This window comes from Littorina saxatilis, linkage group LG1 (assembly GCF_037325665.1).
Source record: "Littorina saxatilis isolate snail1 linkage group LG1, US_GU_Lsax_2.0, whole genome shotgun sequence".
Lineage (NCBI taxonomy): Eukaryota > Metazoa > Mollusca > Gastropoda > Littorinimorpha > Littorinidae > Littorina > Littorina saxatilis.
In genome coordinates this window covers 100,717,630-100,744,070 of record NC_090245.1, presented here as the reverse complement: position 1 = coordinate 100,744,070, position 26,441 = coordinate 100,717,630, and the positions used below count along the sequence as shown (strand labels likewise).

Genomic DNA, 26,441 nt, shown 5'->3' with positions numbered 1-26,441 from the left:
TTCTTCATGAAAACTTGATCGTGTTTTTTTGGGTTTTTTGGAGGAGGAGGGGGCCTGTAATGAACGGCCACCTGATATTTGCGGTCACCTTTGCAATGACTAATGGGTGACCGGATATGGCAGGTACTACTGTATTCCGTGGGTACAGTTCTAAGCGCAGGGATTTTTTTTCGAATTTTTTTTTTTAATGCAATTTATATCGCGCACATATTCAATGCCGTGTGAGATGGAATTTTTTTTTTACGCAATACATCACGCATTCACATCGGCCAGCAGATAGCAGCCATTTCGGCGCATATCCTACTTTTCACGGCCTATTATTCCAAGTCACACGGGTATTTTGGTGGACATTTTTATCTATGCCTATACAATTTTGCCAGGAAAGACCCTTTTGTCAATCGTGGGATCTTTAACGTGCACACCCCAATGTAGTGTACACGAAGGGACCTCGATTTTTCGTCTCATCCGAAAGACCAGGGTCAGGTACTCATTTTCAGCTGGGTGGACTGGAGAGCGGTCGGTAGAATTGGATATTTGTATCTGCCCGAAGTGGGGGTCGATCCCCAACCACCAGCGTGAACGGCAAGCACTCTAACCACTACGCCACTCCGGCAGTCTCAATTTCATTGGATAACACTGGTCAATGCAGAACAGGTCACGCACACACACACAAACACTCACACACACACACACAAACAAACACTCACACACACACACTCATACACACACACACACACACACACACACACTCATACATACACACACACACAGAGTAAAAACACTATCATATAAATAGCACATTTATGAAAACATTACCATCAGGAGTATCGAATGCCAAGCCCAACATTCAAAATAGTTGATAAATCTCACACTGAATCAACACCTTCACAAGAAATATTTTATTTCTATCATCACTTTTTTAGTCAGTCAGTGTGACTACTTGACTGTTTATCAGTGTGTTTGTGCATCTGTACCTCTTGCTGTCCCAGCAGCCCCTCTGTTCTCTGGACGTAGAATACCAGACTTTGCTGTGTGTCGGGGTTGGGAATGCTGCGCTCTGTTTCTCCCTGGAAGCTGAATTTACCGTTGGGATAGTCCGACTTGAGGATGGTTATGATTGCTGTTCGGTTATTGCCTATCAGCACACCGCCTGAAATCAGAGAAATGTTGAGGTCAGAATATATCAGAGTAGATATCTTTTAAAGCTGTTTTTCTCTTTGTGCTTAGTGTACCTCATCCCACTACATCCCAAGCTTTCTTGACAATTAGTCCCAATGGTGTCCTTTCATCACAGGTATCAATATAATTTTTACCCAAGAGACCGACTGTATATTGTGTTATTGTATTTGTCAGACTTGATTGTACCAAGTCCCTACACATGTTGTAATGCGCTTAGAGCCAAATATTTTTGTTTTTTGTAAGGGATAGGCGCAATATAAATACACTTTATTATTATCATTATTATTATTATCACTGTACTGATTTCTCTTGTAAACTAAATGCAACGTCTTAAAAGCGTTGTTAACATTTCAAATATTTTTATGTTACAGACCTGCAGGATTGGACAGTGTAACACTGAACTGCTCAGCAACCTCTCTGTCGCTGTCGTCCAACAAGGTGACGTTGATGAGTGCTCTCCCCTGGCCGTCGTCAAGCTGAAGAGTTCCGTTCACAGGGAGATAATCCACGCCAGAACTTGCCGTGATGGCTTGCGTCCTGTAGGCGATGGAGACTTCACCGTAATTTCCTTGTCGTCGAATGACTGCAATCTGGGCTGTTCCCGCCTCTTCTTTCACTGAAGATAGATGAAATAACAACATAATGATTATAAGTGTAAGGCTTCTTTTTAAGCCTACTGTCTATATGATACTTACCGAGACAGTACTATTCTTGCACATTATCTATTATAGGCCGAAAAAATTGGACAAAACGCTGAGTGGGTACAATTATCTCCCATAACCATGCGCCACCGTGGATCCCAAGCACTGTCCGAGTGCTTCCCCCTTACAGGATGTAGGTGGCGCGTCCTCTTTCTTTATGAGCTGCAGACCCTCAAAAAGCCCATAACATATCAAGAGGGGAGGCGGGAGGGAAACTCTAATAGTACTGTCTCGGTAAGTATCATATAGACAGTAGGCTTAAAAAGAAGCCTTACAGTCAATATAACACTTACCTCGACAGTACTATTCTTGCACAGAATACCAGAGTGGTGTGAGGGTGATATGTAGAGTATTAAACTCCTTAATCAAAATCACTTAAATCCAAGGATTAAGATACCCAGGCAATTTTCGAACAGTACTACCGTAAAAGAAAATATACCCAAGAAACATACCTTAGACTGACGTGACCATGCTGGCAACCACTGCTGTGTGGTGAACTCAATGTCAAAGTCCAGGCCACTCAAAGCTTGAATACCACTGAGTCTACGGCAAGTGGCTAAAGCGATGAGGAACAATTAGTCTTAACAAGAAGGGCAAAGCCCATACGACTCACATGCTTTACACATTTTTCCTACCAAAATACATGTGACCTTGACCCAAGGTCAAGGTCATCCAAGGTCATGCAACACAAAGCTGTTAATTCAAGACATAGGAAGTACAATGGTGCTTATTGGCTCTTTCTACCATGAGATATGGTCACTTTTAGTGGTTCACTACCTTATTTTGGTCACATTTCATAAGGGTCAAAGTGACCTTGACCTTGATCATATGTGACCAAATGTGTCTCATGATGAAAGCATAACATGTGCCCCACATAATTTTTAAGTTTGAAACAGTTATCTTCCATAGTTCAGGGTCAAGGTCACTTCAAAATATGTATACAATCCAACTTTGAAGAGCTCCTGTGACCTTGACCTTGAAGCAAGGTAAACCAAACTGGTATCAAAAGATGGGGCTTACTTTGCCCTATATATCATATATAGGTGAGGTATTGAATCTCAAAAACTTCAGAGAAAATGTGAAAAATGTGAAAAATAGCTGTTTTTTAGGCAACATTTATGGCCCCTGCGACCTTGACCTTGAAGCAAGGTCAAGATGCTATGTATGTTTTTTGGGGCCTTGTCATCATACACCATCTTGCCAAATTTGGTACTGATAGACTGAATAGTGTCCAAGAAATATCCAACGTTAAAGTTTTCCGGACGTCCGGACGGACGGACGGACGGACGACTCGGGTGAGTACATAGACTCACTTTTGCTTCGCATGTGAGTCAAAAATCAGCAACTTGATACTGATGCCTGCCAGGGGTTCAAACTCATTGCTACGCAGGAGTTTGAGGACCAGAAAGACATCCCCCTTGGGAAATGAAACCCGAGGTTTAGACACCGCTGCATTGCTAATACCCGAAAGGACATTAGCGATGAGGGAGGACCTGATCAAGTGTTCAGGTCTGCGACCAGTAGCGGCCGCAATCGTGGAAGCGATGGCAGATCTGTATCCAAGAAGAGTCTTAGAAGAAAGACTCTTCTTTTGATACACTTCCACCAGGAAGTTGGCCAAGTCCTGTGTTGAGGGATAAAGCGGCTTTATCCCCTTGGACAAGGCGAAGGAGGCCCAAGCTCTCCAGCGTAAGTCGTAGAGCTGATTAGTTGATCGCCTCTTAGCGTTCAAGGAAAACTCTACTGAACTCTTGTGCAATCCTAGTGCAAGCAGTTTGGAGCGCACAAGAGCCATGCGGTCAAGCACAGACTCTCTGGACGTGGATGAGGGAGGCATGATCGAGGCTGGAGCAGACCTCCCCCGTCCAGATCCAGAGGTAGAGGGTCTACGTGGGTGAGACCGCGAAGATCTGGAAACCACGGAGCTGTTGGCCAGTAAGGCGCGACCAAAATCAGTCTTGGTCGTTCCTGCAGATATTTTGCCAGCACCCTCGGAATCAGAGATGTCGGGGGATAGGCGTAAGCATCGAGGAGCCTCCACAAGAGAGTGAATGCGTCCAAGTGGAACGCATTCATGTCTCGAAAGGGGCTGACGTACCTGGGAAGCCGAGCGCTGAATCGAGTTGCGAACAGATCGATCAGAGGACGGTCCCACCTTGCCCACAGACGCTGTAGAACGTTGTGAGCGATGGTCCATTCTGTGGAGAGAACCTGATCGCCCCGACTGAGAATGTCGGCCAGGGCGTTCAGATTTCCCCGGAACGAACTGGACTGACATCCGGACCTGATTGGTCTGGCACCAGAGCAGAATCTCCTCCGCCAACAGGGAGAGGGACCGAGAATTGGTGCCCCCCTGGTGGCGAAGGTAAGCTAAGCATGTGGTGTTGTTGTCCCCGTTGAAAATCAGAGGGGCCAAGGACAGGCCGAATGGGAGGGCCCGAAACTCGAACACCGTGCCCTCCCAAACGAACCGGAGCAGATGTCGGTACCCCGGGGCCACCAGGATGTGGAAGTAAGCATCCTGGAGGTCCCAGACATGGCCCAATCGTTTGGCCGGATGGCCAACCGGACCGACGAAGGGGTTTCCATCTTGAACTTGCACCTGTGAAGGTACAAGTTCAAGGTGGAGAGGTCCAACACTGGCCTGAACCGGCCGTCCTTTTTGGGGACGGTGCACAGGCGGGAGCAGAACCCTGGAGAAGGCTGAGAAAGGGGGTAGACCGTCTTCTTCTCGACCAACGAGTTCACCTCGTCCTGAAGAGCCTGCCATCTGGCAGGCTCTCGAGGAGGGGGGAACGTCCAGGTTAGAGCGGACAATGGAGGTTGTGACGACAGCGGTAGAGAAAACCCCGACCACACCACCCTCAAGAAAAACTGGTTGGAGACCAGTCTGCCCCACATGCCGCGGGCCCGAAAAAGTGAACCGACGGACGAAAGAGGGGCAACTTGAGGGGGCGTCAACGTAGGGCCGGGACTCACTGAAAATTCTGCTGGCGGGCAGGCGCAGGCTTGCGACCACCCCCCCTGGTGGTGCTGCTTCCCCTTACCTGTCTGAGCACCCTTCGTCTTGCTTGGGAACGCAACAGGCGCCTAAGAGGAGGAAGAAGGAGGCAGTGAAACTGGCTTCTTCTTCTTCTTCTGAGGCTGGGAGCTGGAGGTGACTGTAGCACTTCTCTTACTCCCCGCCGCCGTCGCCGAAGCAGCGAGACCAACCATCAGAGAATCAGTGTTCCTCTGGCGTGTGGACTCCACCACAGAACGAACAGTGTCCGGATGAAAGAGGGAAGAAGGCTGAGGAAACGTGTTCCTCAGACTCTTCCTCATATCCGGAGGCACTATAGAAGTAGGCAGAAAATGATCACGGAACAGGGCCAATAAAGTGGACCCGTGTTCCAATGGCCAATTCTGCCGCAGACGTCACGCACGATCGCACGGCATGCAAAGCCCGATCCACTCGAACCGTGTCAAGGACCCGAGTGGAATCGGACTCTGCCCGATCGGGAGGGTCCAACAGTGTGGACAGCGTGCTCATCCATGTCAAGGCCTGTGATTGGGCCTCGACTGTGGAAGAAACGGTGGCCCTCAAGATTGTGGAACGAAGCAGAGCTCAGTTCCACCTTCTTGACCGAAGGCACCTCCCCAACGAACACATCACCGTCAGCCCCACCCTAAACACTCGAAGTCTGGAAAGGGAGAGTTCGAGAGTCAAAGGGAAAAGGGAGGGACGAAACAGATTGGACACGAGGAAACAGTGGAGGTGCGCCTCCCGAAGGAAAGCATGGCACTGAACCCGCGTCCTCCCGAGGAACATAGGTCGCGTTTGCACGTGAATCTGTACTCCTCAGGCGATGTGCTGCCGCTTCCACCGTGGCACTAAGACTAGGGTGGAACGCGAATTGCCGGCGGCCGGATCGTTCATAAAACGAGCCGCCGGCAGACGCGGCGTGAGCCTCCCGCGCCCGGGCCGAAGCGGACTCAAAGGACGAGAGGGCGTCTCAGGGAAGGACGTCCTGAAACTGTTCAAACGTCCTTCTAGCTGAGCGAGGACGAGCCTCCTGCCTCTCGTCCTCAGACCCCGGGTCCACGTCCTGTGTGTCAACACTAGATGACAGACGCTTAAGAGAGGCATCCGTGACGTCAAGACGCCGCGTGATGTCTGTCATGTACTGTTGGAAAGTACGAAGCATAGCTTCGGAAGTTCCATCAGAAACCGGCAAGGGTAGAGGTTCAGTGTTAACCTCAGGGCGACCCTGATCCTCCTCCCTATCGTCCTCCGACTCACTCTCCTCTTCACTTCCCGACAACTCCTCAAAAGCAGGAGTGTAGGGAGCTTGAGGGGGAAGAGCCGAAAGCGATGAAGCAGGCTGTGAAGAAACGCCCACAGAAGCAAGAGGCCGCGAAGACCCCTGCCCCAAAGACGAAACGTCTCCAGCAGCCGAAGGGGGAGAAAAACAACAACCCTGCGACTGTTGGGTCAGCCCAGCCAACGAACCCCCGCCATTTATAGACTGAACAGGAACCCATCGGGTCTGATCAGAAAAGAAATGGTCCGGTCCGGTCGGGGGTGCCGATCCGGTCCGGTAGGGTGGTCCGGTCCGGTGCCGTACCATCCGGAGGTCCCGTTCAGCACCGAACCATCGTACCCACAGAAGTGTTCGGGTGGTTAGGTCCGGTGGTCCGGTATGGTCCGGTTCGGTGCCAGACCATCCAGACCAACAGAGGTGGTCGGGTGGTCCCGCACCGGACCATCCGGACCCGTAGGTCCGGACCCGTAGGTCCGGTACCATCCGGAGGTCCTGTTCGGCACCGAACCATCCGTACGCACAGAAGTGTTCGGGTGGTTCGGTCCGGGCGTGGACGTACCGTACCATCCGGACCCGTAGGTCCGGTTCGGTGCCAGACCATCCGGACCAACAGAGGTGGTCGGGTGGTCCGGACCGGTCCGGTAGGGTGGTCCGGTGTTCCGGTCCGGTGTTCCGGTCCGGTCCCGTACCATCCGGAGGTCCCGTTCGGCACCGAACCATCCGTACCCACAGAAGTGTTCGGGTGGTTCGGTCCGGACGTGGACACACTGTACCATCCGGACCCGTAAGTCCGGTGGTCCGGTATGGTCCGGTTCGGTGCCAGACCATCCGGACCAACAGAGGTGGTCGGGTGATCCGGTCCGGACCGGACCACCGGTCCAGTACCGGACCATCCGGACCCGTAGGTCCGGTCCGGTCCCGTACCATCCGGAGGTCCCGTTCGGCACCGAACCACCCGTACCCACAGAAGTGTTCGGGTGGCTCGGTCCGGACGTGGACATACCGTACCATCCGGACCCGTAGGTCCGGTTCGGTGCCAGACCATCCGGACCAACAGAGGTGGTCGGATGGTCCGGACCGATCCGGTAGGGTGGTCCGGTGTTCCGGTCCTGTGGTCCGGTCCCGTACCATCCGGAGGTCCCGTACGGCACCGAACCATCCGTACCCACAGAAGTGTTAGGTCCGGACGTGGACCTACCGTACCATCCGGACCCGTAGGTCCGGTGGTCCGGTATGGTCCGGTTCGGTGCCAGACCATCCGGACCAACAGAGGTGGTCGGGTGGTCCGGACCGGACCACTGGTCCGGTACCGGACCATCCGAACCCGTAGGTTCGGTCCGGTCCCGTACCATCCGGAGGTCCCGTTCGGTACCGAACCATCCGTACCCACAGAAGTGTTCGGGTGGCTCGGTCCGGACGTGGACATACCGTACCATCCGGACCCGTAGGTCCGGCATGGTCCGGTTCGGTGCCAGACCACCCGGACCAACAGAGGTGGTCGAGTGGTCCGGTCCCGACCGGACCACTGGTCCCGTACCGTACCATCCGGACCCGTAGGTCCGGTGGTCCGGTGTGTTCCGGTTCGGTGCCAGACCACCCAGACCAACAGAGGTGGTCGGGTGGTCCGGTCCCGACCGAACCACTGGTCCCGTACCGTACCATCCGGACCCGTAGGTCCGGGGGTCCGGCAAGGGCCAGAGGTACTGTCCCGCACCGGACCCTAAGGTCCGGTACGGTCCCGTACCATGGGTCCCGTCCGGACCAAACCCAGAGGTCAAGTCCAGTCGGGACCCGTGGGTCCGGTTCGATCCCGACCCGTAAGCCTGGAACGTTCCGGACCCTTGGTCCGGACCATCCGTCACCCGAACACCAGACGCTAAGGAATGGCGTGGGGTCAAGACGGTCCGGTCGGAGGTGTCGGTCTGAGCAACAGAAACAATGTTCCCGTCGCCCTGACCATTCGACAGAAGTACCACGTTCTGTCGAACACCTCCACGTCCAGTAACTAGTCGGCCGGAGCGTTTCAAGAGGGACAGCCACCAGTCACACGGACGTCAGAGGGAACCGTAGTAGCAGTGGTCGTAGGCACGAAGCCTGAAACCCCTGCCCCCACAGGACCGCCCTGAACGGGGTCAATTCGCATCCCAACCCCAGCGGGGAGGGAATTCAGAGACCCCGTCATCTCCTCCGATCTCCCCCCCCAGGAGGCCGAAACTACTGTCGAAACAGCAGCAGACGACCCAGCGAGGGAGTTCAGAGGAGGACCCGTATCCCTCCTGGCTTCCACAGCGGTGGAAACCGAGGAGGGCACAGGAGAGGCACCGGAAAAGGAAGATTTTAATGCCAACTGCACCCGGTGTTCCCAGGCGGTCACCCATCCAAGTACTAACCGGGCCCGACGTTGCTTAACTTCGGTGGTCGGACGAGAACCGGTGTTTTCAACGTGGTATGGCCGTTGGCTGTCAAAACCTGAGTCTCTCCAGTAGCCCCTAGATCGGATTCACCAACCCCCAAAGAGGGTTGGGAATCGACCTGCCCCCGGATTCGAGCCAGGGAGGAGAAGGAAACCTTCCCCCCAGGCTTGAAACCGGGAGGAGCTGAAGCCTGAGACTGAGGGCCGGACAACGGCGTCGAAGGGGGGGAAGCCTGTTCCACTGAAGGAGAAGGAGAAAGAAGCTTTTTCTTTCCCCTCGACCTTCCCCGAACCTTCGACGGCGCAGCCCCGCCCGAAGTCCCAGGCTCAAGCCCAGCCTGTTTGAGCAAGCTCGCATTGAGCTTGCTCAAACAGGCTTTCTCCGCCCTCCCTCGCCGCAAACGCAAAGCGTTTGGGGAGGGAGAGTCGGAGCGCCGAAAGATCCCCTTCTCCGTGCGTAAAACATGACGCTGGGCGCCCGGAGAAGGGTTGCCCCCGGCAGACTCTGGTTCCGTAGAACCAGAGCCCAAAACAGGACGAGACATCCTACCTCGCCCTGTACGTACCCTTAACACTTTCGTGACGGGATGCGACTATATTAGTAATAGCGCTGCAACGCCCACGGACGGGAAGCGACTATTTTAGTATTAGACATACAAGGTACACGACTCGTGATTGCTTCCCGGTTTTTGAAGCTTGCAGTAAATTGAGTTGTTTCCCTTGATACACGTGGTTTTCTCTTCCGGCTTGATCAAATTAGTGCAGATTTGCGTGGTGTTTTCGAACAAAAAAAATGAATCGAAGGCGAGCCTTGTCACGGGAGGAGATTCTCCGGATGTTGGATCTTGAGGATCCTGTAGATCATGATACATCGTGTCGTTTTAGCCTCAAGAAAGCGATAATAGCAGTGATATTGAGGAAGAAACAGTCCCGTTGTTGCTAGAACGAGTCGGCAACTACACGTGGTTGGGGGTGATACTGCTAGACGAACATGTATCTCGGAATCGTGCAGGAGCTATGGGGGCGTGGCAGCACTGATAACAATGGATGGCTGGAGCCTTCAAATCCTTTTGGAATTGTTCATAGGTGTACAGTTGGTACTTTGTTGTGAAAATGTGACTTATATTCAATATGGATTACCTAGACATCATTTGGTGAGTGTTACAGTTTTGTTTCATTTGAGTCAGGATGCTGTGAGTGAATGCGTGATTTGCTTGTTTTTTTCTTTGTACTGTCTCCTTATTTCTGTGTACAATGTTAACAATATTTCAGCTAATTCATAGGTTTTACACCTTGTTTGGTTATAACATTATTTATAATACTTTCTGTTAAAAAATAACTTTTAAAAAAAGCAGTGGAAAATAAAACACACACAAAAAAACGTTAAAAAACACAAATTATCCCCCTTTCACCCCCCTTTGCTAAAACAAATCGCGTGACCAACTTATAAATAGCACGACTGAACTGGGCATCCATTTTTGAATTAGTACACAAAATTTGGTGGTGATTGGACTTAATTCAAGCTTGCTAGACAGATTTCTTTACAGTTACTGATTTTTGGGAAGTTTCTTGGTGGCAAGCTTGGGCAGGCAGGACGTTAACGCCGTGGCAGTGCTAGTCACAATAGTGTTAAAGACCGAGAATTAACAAAATTCAAAGAAAATTTAGGTCAATACTCAAGTGAATGCGGCGAAACGAGAAGCAGACGACCGGTCACCACGAAGTAGGACGGGAGGCACGCCGAGTCCGCCACACAAAAACGGAGGCACAAGTTGAAGGAAACACAACGTAGCCTCAAGCCAGAAGTGGAATAACACACAATAATCCAACAGGTGATAGTCCACACAGAAAAGAAGCCTCTTAGTCCAAAATAATCCGGGAGCGTAGCAGAAACACAGCCGGTCTGACACGCGCGAAAAAAGAAAGAGGACGCGCCACCTACATCCTGTAAGGGGGAAGCACTCGGACAGTGCTTGGGATCCACGGTGGCGCATGGTTATGGGAGATAATTGTACCCACTCAGCGTTTTGTCCAATTTTTTCGGCCTATAATAGATAATGTGCAAGAATAGTACTGTCGAGGTAAGTGTTATATTGACTTCTTCTTCTTCTGCGTTCATGGGATGAAACTCCCATGTACACTCATGTTTTTTGCATGAGTAGGTTTTTACACACACACACACACACTCTCTCACACACACACACACACACACAGTAACAGAGACATATATAACCTGATGAATCAGTAATAACACATTCATACTAAAACACTTGCTCAGCTTACCACTAATAGCTGTGTTTTCAACTTCCAGTATTCCTTCAGCGTTGTCGTTCTTCTCTATGACGACGGTTTTGACCGACACGGGTCCCAGTGCAGGGGGCATGTCGCGTTGTAGGCCGTTCACTTCAGTGTAGTCATTGCCACTGAAACAAATACAACACAGACCAAAGCAATTAATGGTCAAATTAGATTGACAAGAAACCAAGCAAATAAATCAACAAAAGTAACAGTGACATGCAGTGTCAATATCAGAAAGATACCAGCCAGTCGTGAATTGGCTTTAAATTACCAGTCATCTTCCCATCATCAGATTTAATTTTTGAGAATATAAAAGGGTTGTTCATTTCAATGCATATTCTTACAGGTGGTAGGAGATTGGTTTCTCATAAATCTGTGTGCGTGTGTGCGTGTGCGTGTGCGTGTGTGTGTGTGTGTGCGTGTGTGTGTGTGTGTGTGTGTGTGTGCGTGCATGCGTGCATGCGTAGTGTAGTGTAGTGTGTGTGTGTGTGTGTGTGTGTGTGTGTGTGTGTGTGTGTGTGCATGCATGTGTGAGTGAGTGCCAGGGCATAACTAAGCAAACCAACAGCAACACTACCTTGGGCTCAGCAGCTGAACAGATGTGATGTTGATGAAGAAGGTCTCGGGTCCCTCAGGTAAATCATCAGGTATGAGGTTGACCTGTACCGTCTGGCTATCCACCCCATTCTCAAACCTCAACACCGTGGCCGCTGGGTAGAAATCCTGACCAGAGGTGGCGGTGCCTGCTGTGGTGGTGTAACTGACCTGAACCTGTCCCACCAAGCCTTTAGTGCGACGAATCGTGGCCTGCACCTGTATTGGGGTAAAATTCAGTGAACTGTGACCAAAGGAGAAAGCTATGCATATAGTTAAGACTCCTTCCCTTTTAAGATCCTATTTTTTCAGACTTTCTGTAAACACACACACACACACACACACACACACACACACACACCACACACACACACACACACACACACACACACACCACACCACACACACACACACCACACACACACACACACACCACACACACACACACACACACACACACACACCACACACACACACACACACCAGAAAATATCCACTCACAGAATTCAGGTCTTCAGACACGGTCACAGTTTCAGGCAGAGTGAACCCAAACAGGCCGTGCGGATAGTCACTGGCAACGAACACGATGCTGGCCCGTGCTGACCCCGTAGCAGGGGAAATAACTGCACCGCCCGACGCAGAGTTCAGCTGAAGGGTGAAGCTTGTCTTCAGCTCAGGGTCACTGTCATCTCGAGCCTGTGAAACAACGGAAAAATATTCAACAAGAGGTTGGGTGGGTAGCAGGGGTCATTGAATTTCTTGCGCAATGTGTGAAGTAGAGCAAGAACAGGGGATTACCAAACAGCATATGCTTGCCAGAAATTCATCATCAAGACCTTGTCAGCAATCACAACAGTTTTTACTTTCTGATGACAACTAGAGCCATTAATCTTAACTCATTGTCTCCCAGGTACGGATATATTCGTACCCACTCATATGGCTCTATCTGACCAGGTACGGATATATCTGCTCACACTGTTTGAGCTTCAGTCACTTCCTGTAACGTCGATCTAACGCCTGCATTCCAGCGTATTGATGCACAGTTACTACACAGTTTCTACAACTCTGAGTGACCTGCTACAGCTAGTACAGCTGGTCTCCGCAAAAACAAATTGGTCAACATAGGTGGGGTAGAAGCAATACCTGCACCACTGAAGATTTATGTTTCTCATATATTCTTTTGCACGATCTGAAAATCAATTAAACAGCAAGACATTCTCCCCTTGTGATTCACATTCACCCTTTTCAGGTCTCACCCTAAAATGAAATCTTCCTCCACATGCACACACTTGAAGCCACACACTTGAAGCCACACACTTGAAGCCACACACTTGAAGCCACACACTTGAAGCCACACACTCACCTGCAGTGTGATGTTTGCCGTCTGCTGCTGATCCAAGAACGTCACACTCCCCTCAACCTGCATGAAGGCTTGTGTGTCTCGCGGAGTTATTGCCCATGTCACCACCACCTCTCCGAAGATTCCGGTGGCTCTGCTGAGTGTGATGACAGCCGTGCCGTCATACGCAGGGCTGTACTCCCCTGGTTCTCCAATGAGCACAGCCCGTGAGGTAGGGATAATGGAGATCGTTCCACTTGCACCGGGGTCGGGCAGGATGACCACTGTGGCATCTCCCTCTGCCATACAATGAAAAACAATGATTGGGTGACTCAAAAATGAGAAAACGCTATGACTCATACAAAATAAGCTTAATTTTTGTACAGAGGAAATCTGAGAAAATCAGGTCTTAAAAAGGACAGTCTAAAAAAGGGGGTAATTTTACAGAGGTTATGAACAAAACGTCTGAGAAAACAATAGGTCTTAAAAGGGGGGTTCAACTGTATAGATGCTTTTTATTTGACATCTAAGCCCAGAAAGTAAACCACACAGTTAAATTTACCATGTTCATCCAAAAACTCCTGTTAGGGTTGAATGAAGAGGAAGACAAACAGACATGGAGAGAGAGACAGAGACAGAAAGAGAAACAAAAAGAGAAACAGAGAGAGAGAGAGAGAGTGAGAGACAGAGACAGAAACAGAGACGGGGGGAGAGAGAGAGAGTGAGAGACAGACTGACAGACAGACAGACAGACAGCCATGCAGCCAGACAGACAGACAGACAGACAGAAGTATCTAATGCCAATCCGAATTGATAAACACAATGTATACTGAATACCCTCATTGTAACAAAAATTGGTCAGCCCGATCTAATCTCAGTGCCGTATTCTTCAACATACAGAAATCTAGGGGGCAAGAAGTATGCCAACATCTCAAGTATACAAATACTTATAGTGGGTGAGAATATAATGGTTAACCATACCTGTGGGTGAGATATCAGCATTATTGTCAGCAGACACCAAGGACACGACAAAAGTTTCTCGCCCTTCCAGCACTCCGTCTGGACGTGACTGCAGTGTCAGGGTCTTTTCTATATCGGCCTGTCAAACAAATTGTAACCACAGTTTCACCTACTGTGTAACATAACACACACAAAAAACATCTGAGAAGGGGTAGCAGGGAGAGAGAGAGAGAAGAGGGAGAGAGAGAGAGAGAGAGAGAGAGAGAGAGAGAGAGAGAGAGAGAGAGAGAGAGAGAGAGAGAGAGAGACGCACACATATATACACACAAATGCATGCACATACACACACACACACACACATAGGCAGTTAGCCAGCAAGACAACCAAACATACAGACAGACAAAGTGTTTCTAAGATACTTATTTTATTAAAAAAGATATAAATGAAATTAATTAACTAAATTTACTGACATTCCTGTACATCAAAATGTCCTCTGGCATGGCTTCATTGACGAATTCCAAAAATACCTCTGCCGGGTGTGTATGGGTTGTGAAAGAGTGAATGCCCTTGCTTTTTACATGGACAAACACTGGAGGGGCCAGTCACCAGGGAGGGGTGTGTCAGAAACACGTGGACAGGAGCACGTGTGAAGTTATTTATCAGAGGAAAAACAAGGGCATTCACTCCTTCACAACCCATACAAACCCGACAGAGTTATTTCTGAAAATTGTCAATTCCTCACCTGTTCAAACCGCAAAGTGCCCTCTAGCGGTGCCACAAAGTCATCCTGCGCGTCTGCGTTGAGTCTCCACTGCACGTTGACCACGCCCTGTGTGCCTTGCACTCGCTGCACCGGGAGAACTGCACGACCCTGGATGTCTCCAGCCGTCTGTGACTCGCGGATTTCAACCTGGACACAGAGCAGGGCAGTGAGTGATGCCTATACAGTGGACCCCCCCCCCCCTCCTCTTTAAGGTGTTACGAGTGTGTTTGAGTTGCGGTTCTTGCTCATGTTTATACTCACTGAGTTACTTCCCTTGGATCTGGATCTAGATCTGGATCTGGATAACCCGCCTGGGTTGGTGGTTTGCGGATGCGAATGCGTATACGGACGGTTCAGTGTGCTTTCGCGAAAGGGTGTGTCATATGCACGGCTAGAACTAAGATACTTCTTGATTTCAGTAAATAGTTTCATTACATGTCAACTAGTTCGTTTTTAAATGATTTTTTAGAGATCGCCAAATGGTATTGTGTGAATAACATCATTCGATCGATTGTACGCACGGCGCCGTGCTTCTAGTAGCTCAGTCCATTCCTTCTTTCCGGTATGGAAACAGACGTGTTTCTGGCGAAAGAATCGGCGTTTTCAACTCGCCATATCTTCATATTCATTCGGACTAGAACAACGAAATATAAATTTCTTGTAAAAAAAAATCCCGAGCCTTGCGACTCTGGTAGTCATTTTCTTACGCGAAGCGGCCTTTGGTAGGTACGACAGTTTTAGTCACCCAAGTATATATCTAAAACGCACGTGGACGAGTTTTCAATGGCGTATTTGAAGTCTGTGAATGTTGTGATTACAAATCATTTCGGGGCACGCCTCAGTCTATACGTACAGACAAACAAATTGCATGGAACGAAATTTGAGAGGCTGGACTGTAAGTTGTTGTTTTGACTTCTACAAATCTCGCAGGTCTTTTATGCAAAACAGACTCAAAATTGCATTTTTCACGCAAGTGTAGATGACGACTATCGAAGGAATGGAATACACTTGCCTACAGATATAATAGACAGATACTTATATCTATGACTTACCCTAGCCCATATGTTAGAATAAAGAACATACTTTGCTCTTTTGAATGATGTATGATTTGGCACTGTACACAGGATTTTAGACCTGCCCCCGAAGTGATTTTTCCATAAACCCGTCAAAAAGCTCACTCTGTTTTGGCCGTAAAAAGCGCCCAAATGAAGTCAATTTCTAACCTGTGTCGTGTGTTCGAAGGAGTACATCTCAGCGATGCCATTGCCTTGCAACCTCAAAGAAATATATTTTAATAACCCGCTAAATGAACGTTTTTTTAGTGTGAAATAAAAGCCGGAGATTTGCTTCGTTTCTTTGCTGCGACACAAAACCAAAACCAACTATAGATCTGCGGTGACATTATGAGTTCGTTTTCGACATTGCAGTGAAGTTGCGTGGATCTTCGACGATTCCCGTTCGGTTTAATGTGGATAGAGCTTTGATTGAATGTAACTGCTTTGAAAAGTTACAACATGAGTCCTTGGGATCGATGTTTTTCGGTAAACTTCTTCGTATCCTTGACTTTACTTTTGACTTGAACAGATCCAGATCGGCTGGGGTTGTTAATCACCTACACAGATCTATATGAAGTTGACTCGACACGGCGAACCGCCGAATCCGTGCCCTCTCGTCGGTCCTACCCCCAAATCCCTTACCAGCCTCAGACCCCACCTCACCATTCTAACCTCACTGGCGCACTATGTGTGATTATCCCTTCCTCATACATGTGTGTGTGTGTGTGTGTGTGTGTGTTGTTTGTTGTGTGAGTGCGTGCCGGCGGGCGGGCGTGTGTGTCTTTGTGTCTGTGCATGTCGTCTTGAGTGCGAGAAAGCGAAGTTTTGAGAAATAGTGACAGATAAATAGTTTAAGAAAGGAATCTACTAAGTGAGAGTGGGTGTCCATTACGGCATTGCGAAGCTTTGTTTGTCTGTTTGTTTATGTGTTCGCCGTGTGTGTGTGTGTATGTGTGTCACAGTTAATATGTGTCCATTTGGTGCGTTTGGCTTCATAGTTCCTTCATACGAGTAACTTTGTTAACAGTTCATTATTCGGACACAGATTAACAAGTTATAGAATGTTCGTGTAGAACAGACACTTAGCCACAAAAAACACCTGGTTTTGAAATGAATTATTACCTCGATTCCGTTCAAAGGAGCTTTCCCCAAACACCTTTTTAACAATATCCAATTGATCTATGAAGATATGGGTCCATGCGACCCCGAGGCAGAGGATGCCTGTTTGCGGACAGGGGGAAATTGAGAAGGGGGGGAGGACCGATACTATAAACCCCAACCTGTGTACACATTGCTAACAGGAACCTGTGCACAAAATGTGTAATGTATCTCACGACAGATTATTTTTTCGGGGAGGGGGGGGGGGGGGGCCCATTCTTATGATTAGCCTAAGTCGCTTCGCGTCCTCAATTTAGACTTTTGAATTCAAAGTACACCCCTTTTACAAAGTAACTGATTCACCCATGTGTGTCGTGTGTATGTGCGTGTGTCTGTGTGCTTGTCTGTGTGTTTGTGTGATTGTAGTGCGATTCAGAGACACCTACTGGACAGATCTTCATGAAACTCTGTCTCCAGTTGGAAATGTCCTCCCTGTTGTGGATGGTAGGAGCGGGGTTTTGGACAAGGGGGACATTTCCAACTTGAGACGAAGTTTGAGGTAACGTGATGCATTATAACTGAAATAAACAATTAGTAGTGCCCCAATATGCAAGTGTGTTCGTATCATCAACTGATAAAAAGTGTGTCCGTAGATTTTGGTTACGCGTCGCAGTGTTAGCTGTGTACGACCTCCCACAGTCCAATGCCGCGAATTGTTGTTACAGCCCCTGACTTTTTTATGTACGGAATCCGGTAGTCTTTTTGTTGTTGTTAAATAATTATATTGCCAAACGTTATGACATTTTGGGATAATTGAACGAGTTTCAATACACATTTGCTGAGCACCTGTGTGCTAAAAGGAAATGTCGTTTGTTTTTATCAAAACTCAAAACTAATTTTCAATGTTTATTCGTGCAAACCGTCACACAAACATGCGTGCCTCTATGAGTATGCGTGTGGCTGCTTTCGTAGTTCAGGCTAGATTACAAGTCAGCTGTGTTAGGGTGCAAGCCTTTTGATCATTTACCCCACACCAAATCCCCCACCCCCACCCCCACACACCCCGATACCTGTCAAATTCCCTCAAAATGCAAGAACAATTCCGTTACCTTAGATCATCAACAGAAAATAATCCTCCGGATCCTAAAGATCAGGACGAAAACATAGCGATGTATTCCAATTGTAAATAGTCAGAAATATAGTTATTGACTTATTCTTATCGCTATGAGGGGTTGGTTTGCTTGTGTGTGTGTGTGTGTGCGTGTGTGTGTGTGTGTGTGTGTGTGTGTGTGTGTGTGTGTGTGTGATTACTGGGGTGGGCGGGTGGTGGAGGGGGGGTGGTATTGGATCTGGGGGAGGGAAGGGGGGGGGGGGGTTGGCAGGGGGTATCGGTGCACTAAAGGCACCAAGTGTTTGGGTGTATGTGTTTGTATTGCGATTCAGAGAAAACTACTATACAGATTTTTTATGAAACTCTGCACACAGTACCCACACTTCTCCCTACCGCCTGACCTACTGGGCTCCCAAATGAATGTTTTTATCAATTTTTGTCAGTCAAGATATGGGGGTGGGGGTGGTGCGGGTATAATTGTGGAGTAAGCAATAAGAAAACACCTTATGGTTTTCTTAGGTATTGCAACGGTATATAGTGAAGTTAGCTGTGTTCAAATTTGTTTATGATCTGTCGAGCCAATTTTGTGTTACAACGTTTTTGAGTGATAATTGTATGTGTAAGCTCTCGCCAATCCTGGATAATTTTCGGCATGCACATTGATAAGTACCGTATTATAATAAAGTGATACTCTCCATTCTTTTATCTACACAAAGTAATGTTTTATTTATCTTTTCTAAAGATAAAAATGTCAGTTAGGATGACGTTACGAATTACAGTGTTTTCTGTAAGGTCATATGTGTCCACCCGGTACCCCCCAAAACTGACAAAACTCTTATAAAAAAAATGAATAAGGAAACAACCTTTTTTCTGTCTGCAGTTGTGTACATATAGCTTAGAGGAACCTGTGCTCAAACTTTGTAATGAATCTCACGTGCGACTTTTTTTTCTTTCTTGTGTTGAGGTGGGGGGGGGGGGGGGGGGTGGGCGTATGCCCCTTGATCAGTCTCGGGCGCTCTGCGACCTCGGTTTACACTCTTGAATTCTAAAAACACCCCCCTTACAAACTAACTGATCTACCCTGGTGTATATATATATATATATATATATATATATATATGTGTGTGTGTGTGTGTGTGCGTGTGTGTGTGTGTGTCTCTGTGTGTGTGTGTGTGGTGTGCGATTCATAGAAATTTACTGGATAGATCTTCATGAAACTTTGCACGCAAATGTTCCGACCCCCAACCCTTCACCCTGATTCAAACTCATGTATCACAAGTCCAGCGCTCTACCAACTGACCAACAGCACTCCCAAATTATTTCTTTTTTTATCATTTTTGTCAGTCAAGATATGGGGGTGGGGTTGGTACGGGAATAATTGTGAAGCAGACAATACGACAACAACTTATTTTGTTTACAGGTATTGTATCTGTATACAGTGAATTTAGCTGTGTTCAAGTTTAGTTATGTTCTGACGAGCGAATTTTTTTTAAATACGTTTTTACTACTAAAGGAGTGATATTTTTATGTGTACGCCCTCGAGAAACCTCGATCATTTTCTGAAAATGCACGTTGATAAGTACCGTTTTATGATAAAGTTATACTCTCCATTCATTTATCTACACAAACTAATGTTTCATTTATTATTTGTAGAGCTAAATATGTCAGTTGGGATCATGTTAAGAATCGCAGTGTTTTTCGCAAAATCGTACTTGACAACCCCCAGTAAAAAAATTCTAAAAAAAAGTTAATACGTCAACCTCTTTTTTTCTTTGCACAGATGTGTCCATATTGCTTAGAGGAACCTGTGCACAAAATGTGTAATGTTTCTTTCACGCGATTTGAACACACAAGTAACCCCTTAAGAATCGCAGTGTTTTTCGCAAAATCGTACTTGACAACCCCCGGTAAAAAAATTCTAAAAAAAAAATTAATACGTCGACCCCCTTTTTTCTTTGCACGGATGTGTCCATATTGCTTAGAGGAACCTGTGCACAAAATGTGTAATGTTTCTCACACGCGATTTTTTTTTAAATACGTTTTTACTACTAAAGGAGTGATAATTTTATGTGTACGCCCTCGATAAACCTCGATCATTTTCTGAAAATGCACGTTGATAAGTACCGTTTTATGATAAAGTTATACTCTCCATTCATTTATATACACAAACTAATGTCTCATTTATTATTTGTAGACCTAAATATGTCAGTTGGGATCATGTTAAAAATCGCAGTGTTTTTCGCAAAATCGTACTTGACAACCCCCAGTAAAAAAATTATAAAAAAAAAGTTAATACGTCGACCCCCTTTTTTCTTTGCACAGATGTGTCCATATTGCTTAGAGGAACCTGTGCACAAAATGTGTAATGTTTCTGACGAGCGATTTGAACACACAAGTAACCCCTTAAGACCTTCAAAAATAAAAATAAATCACTTGTCTTAAAAGGGAGGGAACCTTAAAATGGAGGTTAATTTACAGAGGTCGTGAACAGAAAATCTTACTACCTGTTCGCTGCCAGGAAATATTTGTATACAAAGCATTATCTGTATTTACCTGAACTGACAACTTACAGCGGACCCTTGATGTATAAATGAATACGTCCACACACACATACACATTGTTTGTCTGTTGTTTATCTTCTTCTCTTGTTGGCCAATAAAAGCAAGTTACATATAGGATGTCAGCTGACGTCCTACAGGCAGCGAGAGGATTAACAGGGAGGAAGTCTTAAATTGGGGGGTCTTAAAAGGGTCCACTGCAGTAGAAACGCAAAGGAGAAAGCGGGTAGAAAAAGGGATTTGCGGAGGAAAAGGAAAAAGAGAGTATGACAGCAGGACATGGACCCAAATACACGCAAACATTGGTTGCTAGACCCTACTAGCCACAGAGATACCGACATTCGTGAAATGAACAAATGAAATAAATGACAAGAGAACTGTGAACAATGAACAGAATACAACACACAGTGTCCACATCCACAACACACACAGTGTCCACATCCACACAAAATACAGACACACCAACATCACAGTAATCAAAATTAAAACAAAAGAAAGAAAAGGTCACCCCTAATTACTTCTCTGGTGGAAAATCTGAAGAAGCCGGTGGGAGAGTCGTTCTTGAGGATTGCGATTCTGACGGAGGACACGCTTCCCAGAATGGCATCCCCGCTCACCCCGATCAGCTTCACGTCAAAGCTCTGACACAGGCACAACGTTGTTTTAGTAAACAAACGTCTCGTAATATGTTATAGGCAATGAAGGTAGAAATTCTTTTGTGCATTTTCAATAAAAAGCAGAACCCCCCCCCCCCCCCCCCCCCCCCGAAGGAGAAACTGATGGACGGACAGACAGACAGTCAGGCAGGCAGGCAGTCAAATAGACAGTAACTGATCCACCCAGGCTGCTAGTAAGCAGACAGGTAGATAGGCACGCATGCACATGCACACACACACGAGCATACACACACACACACAGACAGGAACACACCGATGCACGCACGCACGCACGCAAGTTCACACACACACACACCAACCCCCACCACCCCACACACACACACTTTCTCACAGACACAAAACTCTCTCCAAATGGTCTTTTTATCACTCTCACCTCAATTTCCTCCGGTCTCAGATCGCCCACAATGGTGATAACGATGTCAGCCATTTGCTGCCCGCGCCCCCCCCCCCACCTACACACACTCTCCCACCCCACATAACAAACACTCATTGACTCCTTCTCATAGACACAAAACTCTCTCCAAAGTGTCTTTTTATCACTCCAACCTCCATTTCCTCCGGTCTCTGATCGTCTATGATGGTGATAACAATGTCAGCCGTCTGCTGTCCATCCGCAAACTGCACAGATCCAAAGCTGGGAAAAAAGTCAAAGTTGTTGGCGTTGATGGACGTCGTCTGCCAGTTGACCGTCAGCGAGCCGAAGAATCCAACGGACCGTCGAACGGTCAGAGTGACTGTGTTGTTGCGACCGTATTCTTCATACGTGTCCACACGCCCTTCAACGTTCTGCAAGACAGATATTTAGACAAAAAACTTGTAGTTTGATATGGATCAGGGTACAGTGGAACCCCCCTTGTGAGACCTCCAAAAATCTGAGAAAATCAGGTCTTAAAAAGGAGGGAGTATTAAAATGGGAGTAAATTTACAGAGGTTATGAACAACTAATCTGAAAAAACAAGGTCTTAAAAAGGGGGAAGTCTTAAATTTGGGAGGGGGGGGGGGGGGGGGGGGGGTGTGTGTCTAAAAATGGGGGTTCCTCTGCACCTCAACCCAACAAACTGAAAACATTATTTTTCCCTAATAGAGAGAAAGAGTTAAGGAGGTGGGGCAAGGGCTAAGGGTGTTTGTGAGTATGATAAGGAGGGGGGGGGGGGTTGCTGATAGAGGGGGAGAGGCCTCAGGATTTAACACATTATACTGAAGCCAAGGGCCTTGAGAAGCTGAGTAAACGAGCATGCAAACAGAAAACACGGAAATATTGGATGAAAATTGTAGTGTGTAAAACATAGAACAAAGAGATGTCACCATACAAGATATGTCAGGCCAACAGAGCAGGATATTGAGGTGCATCACTCACTGTTTTGACGTCAAACTGCACAGTGCCTCGTGCGTTGTCGTTCTCTAGAATGGTGATCTGTGCGATGTTGCCTGGGATCTTGACGCTGGGCTGTGCAGAGTTACTCCCTCCTGTCCCCACCAACTCAACCTCCGTCAAGTTGACGTAAAACATCTCTGATGCTTCAGGAATGTCGTCCTGTTGACACACATCACAACTGTGACTAGCAAGACCTAAAACGGTCCTTTCTTACATAGTAAAGGGACACTCCTCTCCATAAAAACCGTTTGCCAAATTAATTCATCATAAAATTCTCACTGACTGTACAGAAGGTAGTCAGGATATTGATTTGTTGGTATGTGTCCAAATAGACGGATATAGGACTTATTGCTTTAATGTAAAAATGTCGCTAAATATGTCAAGCTTTTCATTGACTGGATGAAGTCGACATCGTGAAGTCCAATTTCAGAATCTGGCTGCATGCACAAAGCTTTGGCACCACATTTTGGGTAAATCAATCAATCAATATGAGGCTTATATCGCGCGTATTCCGTGGGTACAGTTCTAAGCGCAGGGATTTATTTATTTATTTATTTTTATTTTTATTTTTTTATGCGATTTATTTATGCCGTGTGAGATGGAATTTTTTTACACAATACATCACGCATTCACATCGGCCAGCAGATCGCAGCCATTTCGGCGCATATCCTACTTTTCACGGCCTATTATTCCAAGTCACACGGGTATTTTGGTGGACATTTTTATCTATGCCTATACAATTTTGCCAGGAAAGACCCTTTTGTCAATCGTGTGATCTTTAACGTGCACACCCCAATGAAGTCTTTGCTACGGCTTTGAGGCTCAACCTAACTTTTTTTTTCAAAGGAAGCACTGTGGCTTTAACTTACAGCTAGTTCTCTTGCTGGAATGTGTGTTTGTAATGAACAAATAAAAAGTCACATGTTGTTGATACCTGCAGACTAACAATGTATTCAGCTTTTATTGTTAGGAAATATCACATCCACATCAGAACAGAAACAGATGTCCTAGCTGTCACACTAGACCTAAAAAGAGCCATGAAACAGCCTGTATGTACTTTCTTTCTTTATTTGGTGTTTAACGCCGTTTTCAACCACGAAGGTTATATCGCGACGGGGAAAGGGGGCAGATGGGATAGAGCCACCTGTCAATTGTTTCTTGTTCACAAAAGCACTAATCAAAAATTTGCTCCAGGGGCTTGCAACGTAGTACAATGTATTACCTTACTGGGAAGCCTGTATGTAAAGTCAATCAGTAATAATACAACCTCTTTCTTGACGTGGCATACTCTATACACTTCACGTCAGTCATTTTAACAGGAATTCTTTTTTTTATTCACCATTTTAGGAACAGCTCCCTACACCCACTGCCATCAATAGACAATCCGGAAATAATTACTCTGTCGAGTGTGTATGGCTTGTGAAAGAGTGAAAATGTACTCTTGCTTTTATTGAGGCAACCTTTCCACACGTGCTCCTTGTCCACGTGTTTCAGACACACCCCTCGCTAGTGACTGGCCTATAGTGCGCCACGAGGGAAAGTTTGCCTCAATTAAATTAAAAGCAAGAGTATTCACTCTTTCACAACCCATACAAAGCCAACAGAGTTATTTCCCAACATGGTCTGTTCCACAGCTGGGTTACTATCAAACATCAGCTACAGACCTGTTTGACGACAATCTGCACGTCTGCTTGCCTGGCGTTAGCAGCTAGAGTGACGGAACCTTGTGTGGCCACAAAGTCCTCACCAGAGGTCGCCTGTTGCTGTGCTGGTAACTGCAGGGCCATGGATGTTCTTGAAAAACATACCAGGTGTGAATTAATACAGATCGACTGTTAACAAAGCATACAGCAGTGCATTCTGTGGGTTGAATTCAGGCAACGTTGTGGACATTTTGCTAAACCCAAAGCTTAACTCATTCGAGGCGCGTCGGAACTGGAATTCCGACATCTGTGTTTAGCGTTGGCTGCGTGCCGGCACTTGAGTTCCGACGGATATCACGAATTTTTAACGGTGTAAACGGTCCTGCTGACCAAGGGAAACAACCCCTGCAATGAACTTCTATCTGTCTACAGTGGTACCATTCACTGTAAACAGTTCCTTCCCTTAAATTGTTGGGATTAATAAAAATTTTGTTGACGGTGTGCGACCCACGTGTTTTGACTTTTCCAAGATGGCGGATCGTTCTGCTGAGACGTAGTAACTTGAAAAGAGTGCTAGAACGTGTTATTCAGTACGGTTCTGATCTTGACCTCAGTGATGATGATAGTGGAGATGATATTTTAGATTCTGGTGACGATTTTGTGCCAATGGACGATCATTTGGGTGATGATTCGGGCAATGCAAGTGTCGATCATGACATTGTGTATGATGAACCCATGACGTAGAAAGTTTTTTTGTTTTGCTTCAAATTGGATATTTTGCGTGGATATGAAGACAACAAAAGGTATGTACTTTCAAATGTTTCATATATTTTCTAAAAGAGTAAGTTTCAAACTTTGCAAAAACATAAGGTATGTAAGGTTATCTTGTGTTGTTGATTTTTAATATTTTTTTCAAAATGGCTCTAAATCGCGCGTTGGCAGGGAACACAGGGGAAATTTAGCTGCGCCTCGAATGAGTTAATCCTATCAAAGTTTAACTGGCAGCAGGGTATCCTGTGACTTCAAAACAAATACAGGAAGTTACTGACATTCATAATAGTAGAAGAAGTCTCATGCATGATGCCATGTGTAAAAAGATTGAGAGGAGTACAAAGAATCTAACCCCTCCTGCCCCTCCCCCCTCCCCCACTCTCTCCTTCAAGGCTGGATGTAAAAAAGCCCCTGTTTGCTTATGCCATTACCCTCGTTAATAAAGAATTTGTCTTGTCTTGTCAGTCTTTCTGTTGTTTTTGTGTGCCCAGAAGTGATTACCGTACTTTCCGGGTCATAAGGCGCAACTTTTTTCCTCGAGTTTGACCCCTGCGTCTTGTATAACGAAGCGCCTAATCCGTGTATGCATGAAATACGAAAAAAATCAAAGAGACCGCCTGAGTACCAGTCAAACAACTTGTGATAATGCATGTTTCAGCTACTAGGTACTACCCTGGCCAAGTTTCCTCTCAAGACATCAAAGAGACCGCCCCATAGGTTAAACTCGGTCACTGACCCCGGTGCAGGAAATGTTTCCTCTCTCAGATCTATGACAGGGGAACCACCTCTCATAACAAAAACTGGGTCATTGACCCCTGGGAAGAAGGTCAGTGTCTAAACAAGGCAACCCAGCTATCACAATGGACCTGCCTTTGATCTCGCCGCACACACAGAGCACACATATTTCCACTCTGTATTCTTCCTTTGATGTGCGGCTTATTTTCATTCTTCGACCGTTTGTTACCGGTATACTTTTTTAATTTTGGTGCGCCCTATCGGCCCCCTAGCTGTGCCCAATGGGTGACTGGAGTACAATTTTGTTTAAAAAGAAGGGGGTGCGCCTTATGCGCTGTAGCGCCTTGTAACCCGGAAAGTACGGTATATCTATGTGTACATGCCTGGGTGCATATTCTAATCACAAGGCATACAACAGCATTTGAAATTAAAAAAATAAAGTCAATAATTATGACATTAGTACGTACACATAAGAGACTCTGAGCTCCCCTTGCAGGCCCTGTTCCCTGACGACGGAGAGAGTGACGATGCGATCCGTCCCCTCTGGTTCCGATGTGGTGATGTCCGTGGCGTTCCAAGCAACCACGCCAAAAGGGGAGTCATTGGCAAGCACCGTTATTTTGGCCTGCGTCGCCTCCCCTGAAAAATGCAATGCAAATTTGTTCCATGTCAGACAAAAACACAGAGCTGAAAAGTTAGCGGGAAAGTAATCAAAAAAGCATTCGCTCATGGGCTAAAGCTTCAAAATACACTCAGATTTTGTTCCCAGTATAAATTGGAGATGAAATCTACAGATGTTATGAACAGAAAAAGCTTATCACAGTGTACCCACATACGTTTCACTCTGATTTATTACTTAGGCCTAAA

The 26,441-nt window shown here is 46.8% G+C and overlaps 1 protein-coding gene and 1 non-coding gene across 2 annotated transcripts in view; both read right to left on the bottom strand.

The window, feature by feature from the left end:
• Positions 1-26,441, bottom strand: part of LOC138957261 (adhesion G-protein coupled receptor V1-like) — a 230,200-nt gene that overhangs the window by 46,025 nt on the left and 157,734 nt on the right. The window contains exons 59-71 of the mRNA XM_070328430.1: positions 26,042-26,213; positions 24,090-24,219; positions 22,408-22,584; positions 21,597-21,836; positions 20,892-21,014; positions 14,531-14,698; positions 13,810-13,927; positions 12,853-13,127; positions 11,991-12,185; positions 11,473-11,708; positions 10,881-11,020; positions 1,553-1,795; positions 975-1,150 (exon numbers count right to left, since the gene is read on the bottom strand). Coding sequence (XP_070184531.1) covers positions 975-1,150; positions 1,553-1,795; positions 10,881-11,020; positions 11,473-11,708; positions 11,991-12,185; positions 12,853-13,127; positions 13,810-13,927; positions 14,531-14,698; positions 20,892-21,014; positions 21,597-21,836; positions 22,408-22,584; positions 24,090-24,219; positions 26,042-26,213 — 2,393 coding nt within the window. The remainder of the gene's footprint in view (positions 1-974; positions 1,151-1,552; positions 1,796-10,880; positions 11,021-11,472; positions 11,709-11,990; positions 12,186-12,852; positions 13,128-13,809; positions 13,928-14,530; positions 14,699-20,891; positions 21,015-21,596; positions 21,837-22,407; positions 22,585-24,089; positions 24,220-26,041; positions 26,214-26,441) is intronic.
• LOC138951243 (5S ribosomal RNA) lies at positions 8,526-8,644 on the bottom strand. The gene has a single exon (XR_011451072.1). It is a non-coding gene; the product is annotated as a 5S ribosomal RNA (ribosomal RNA).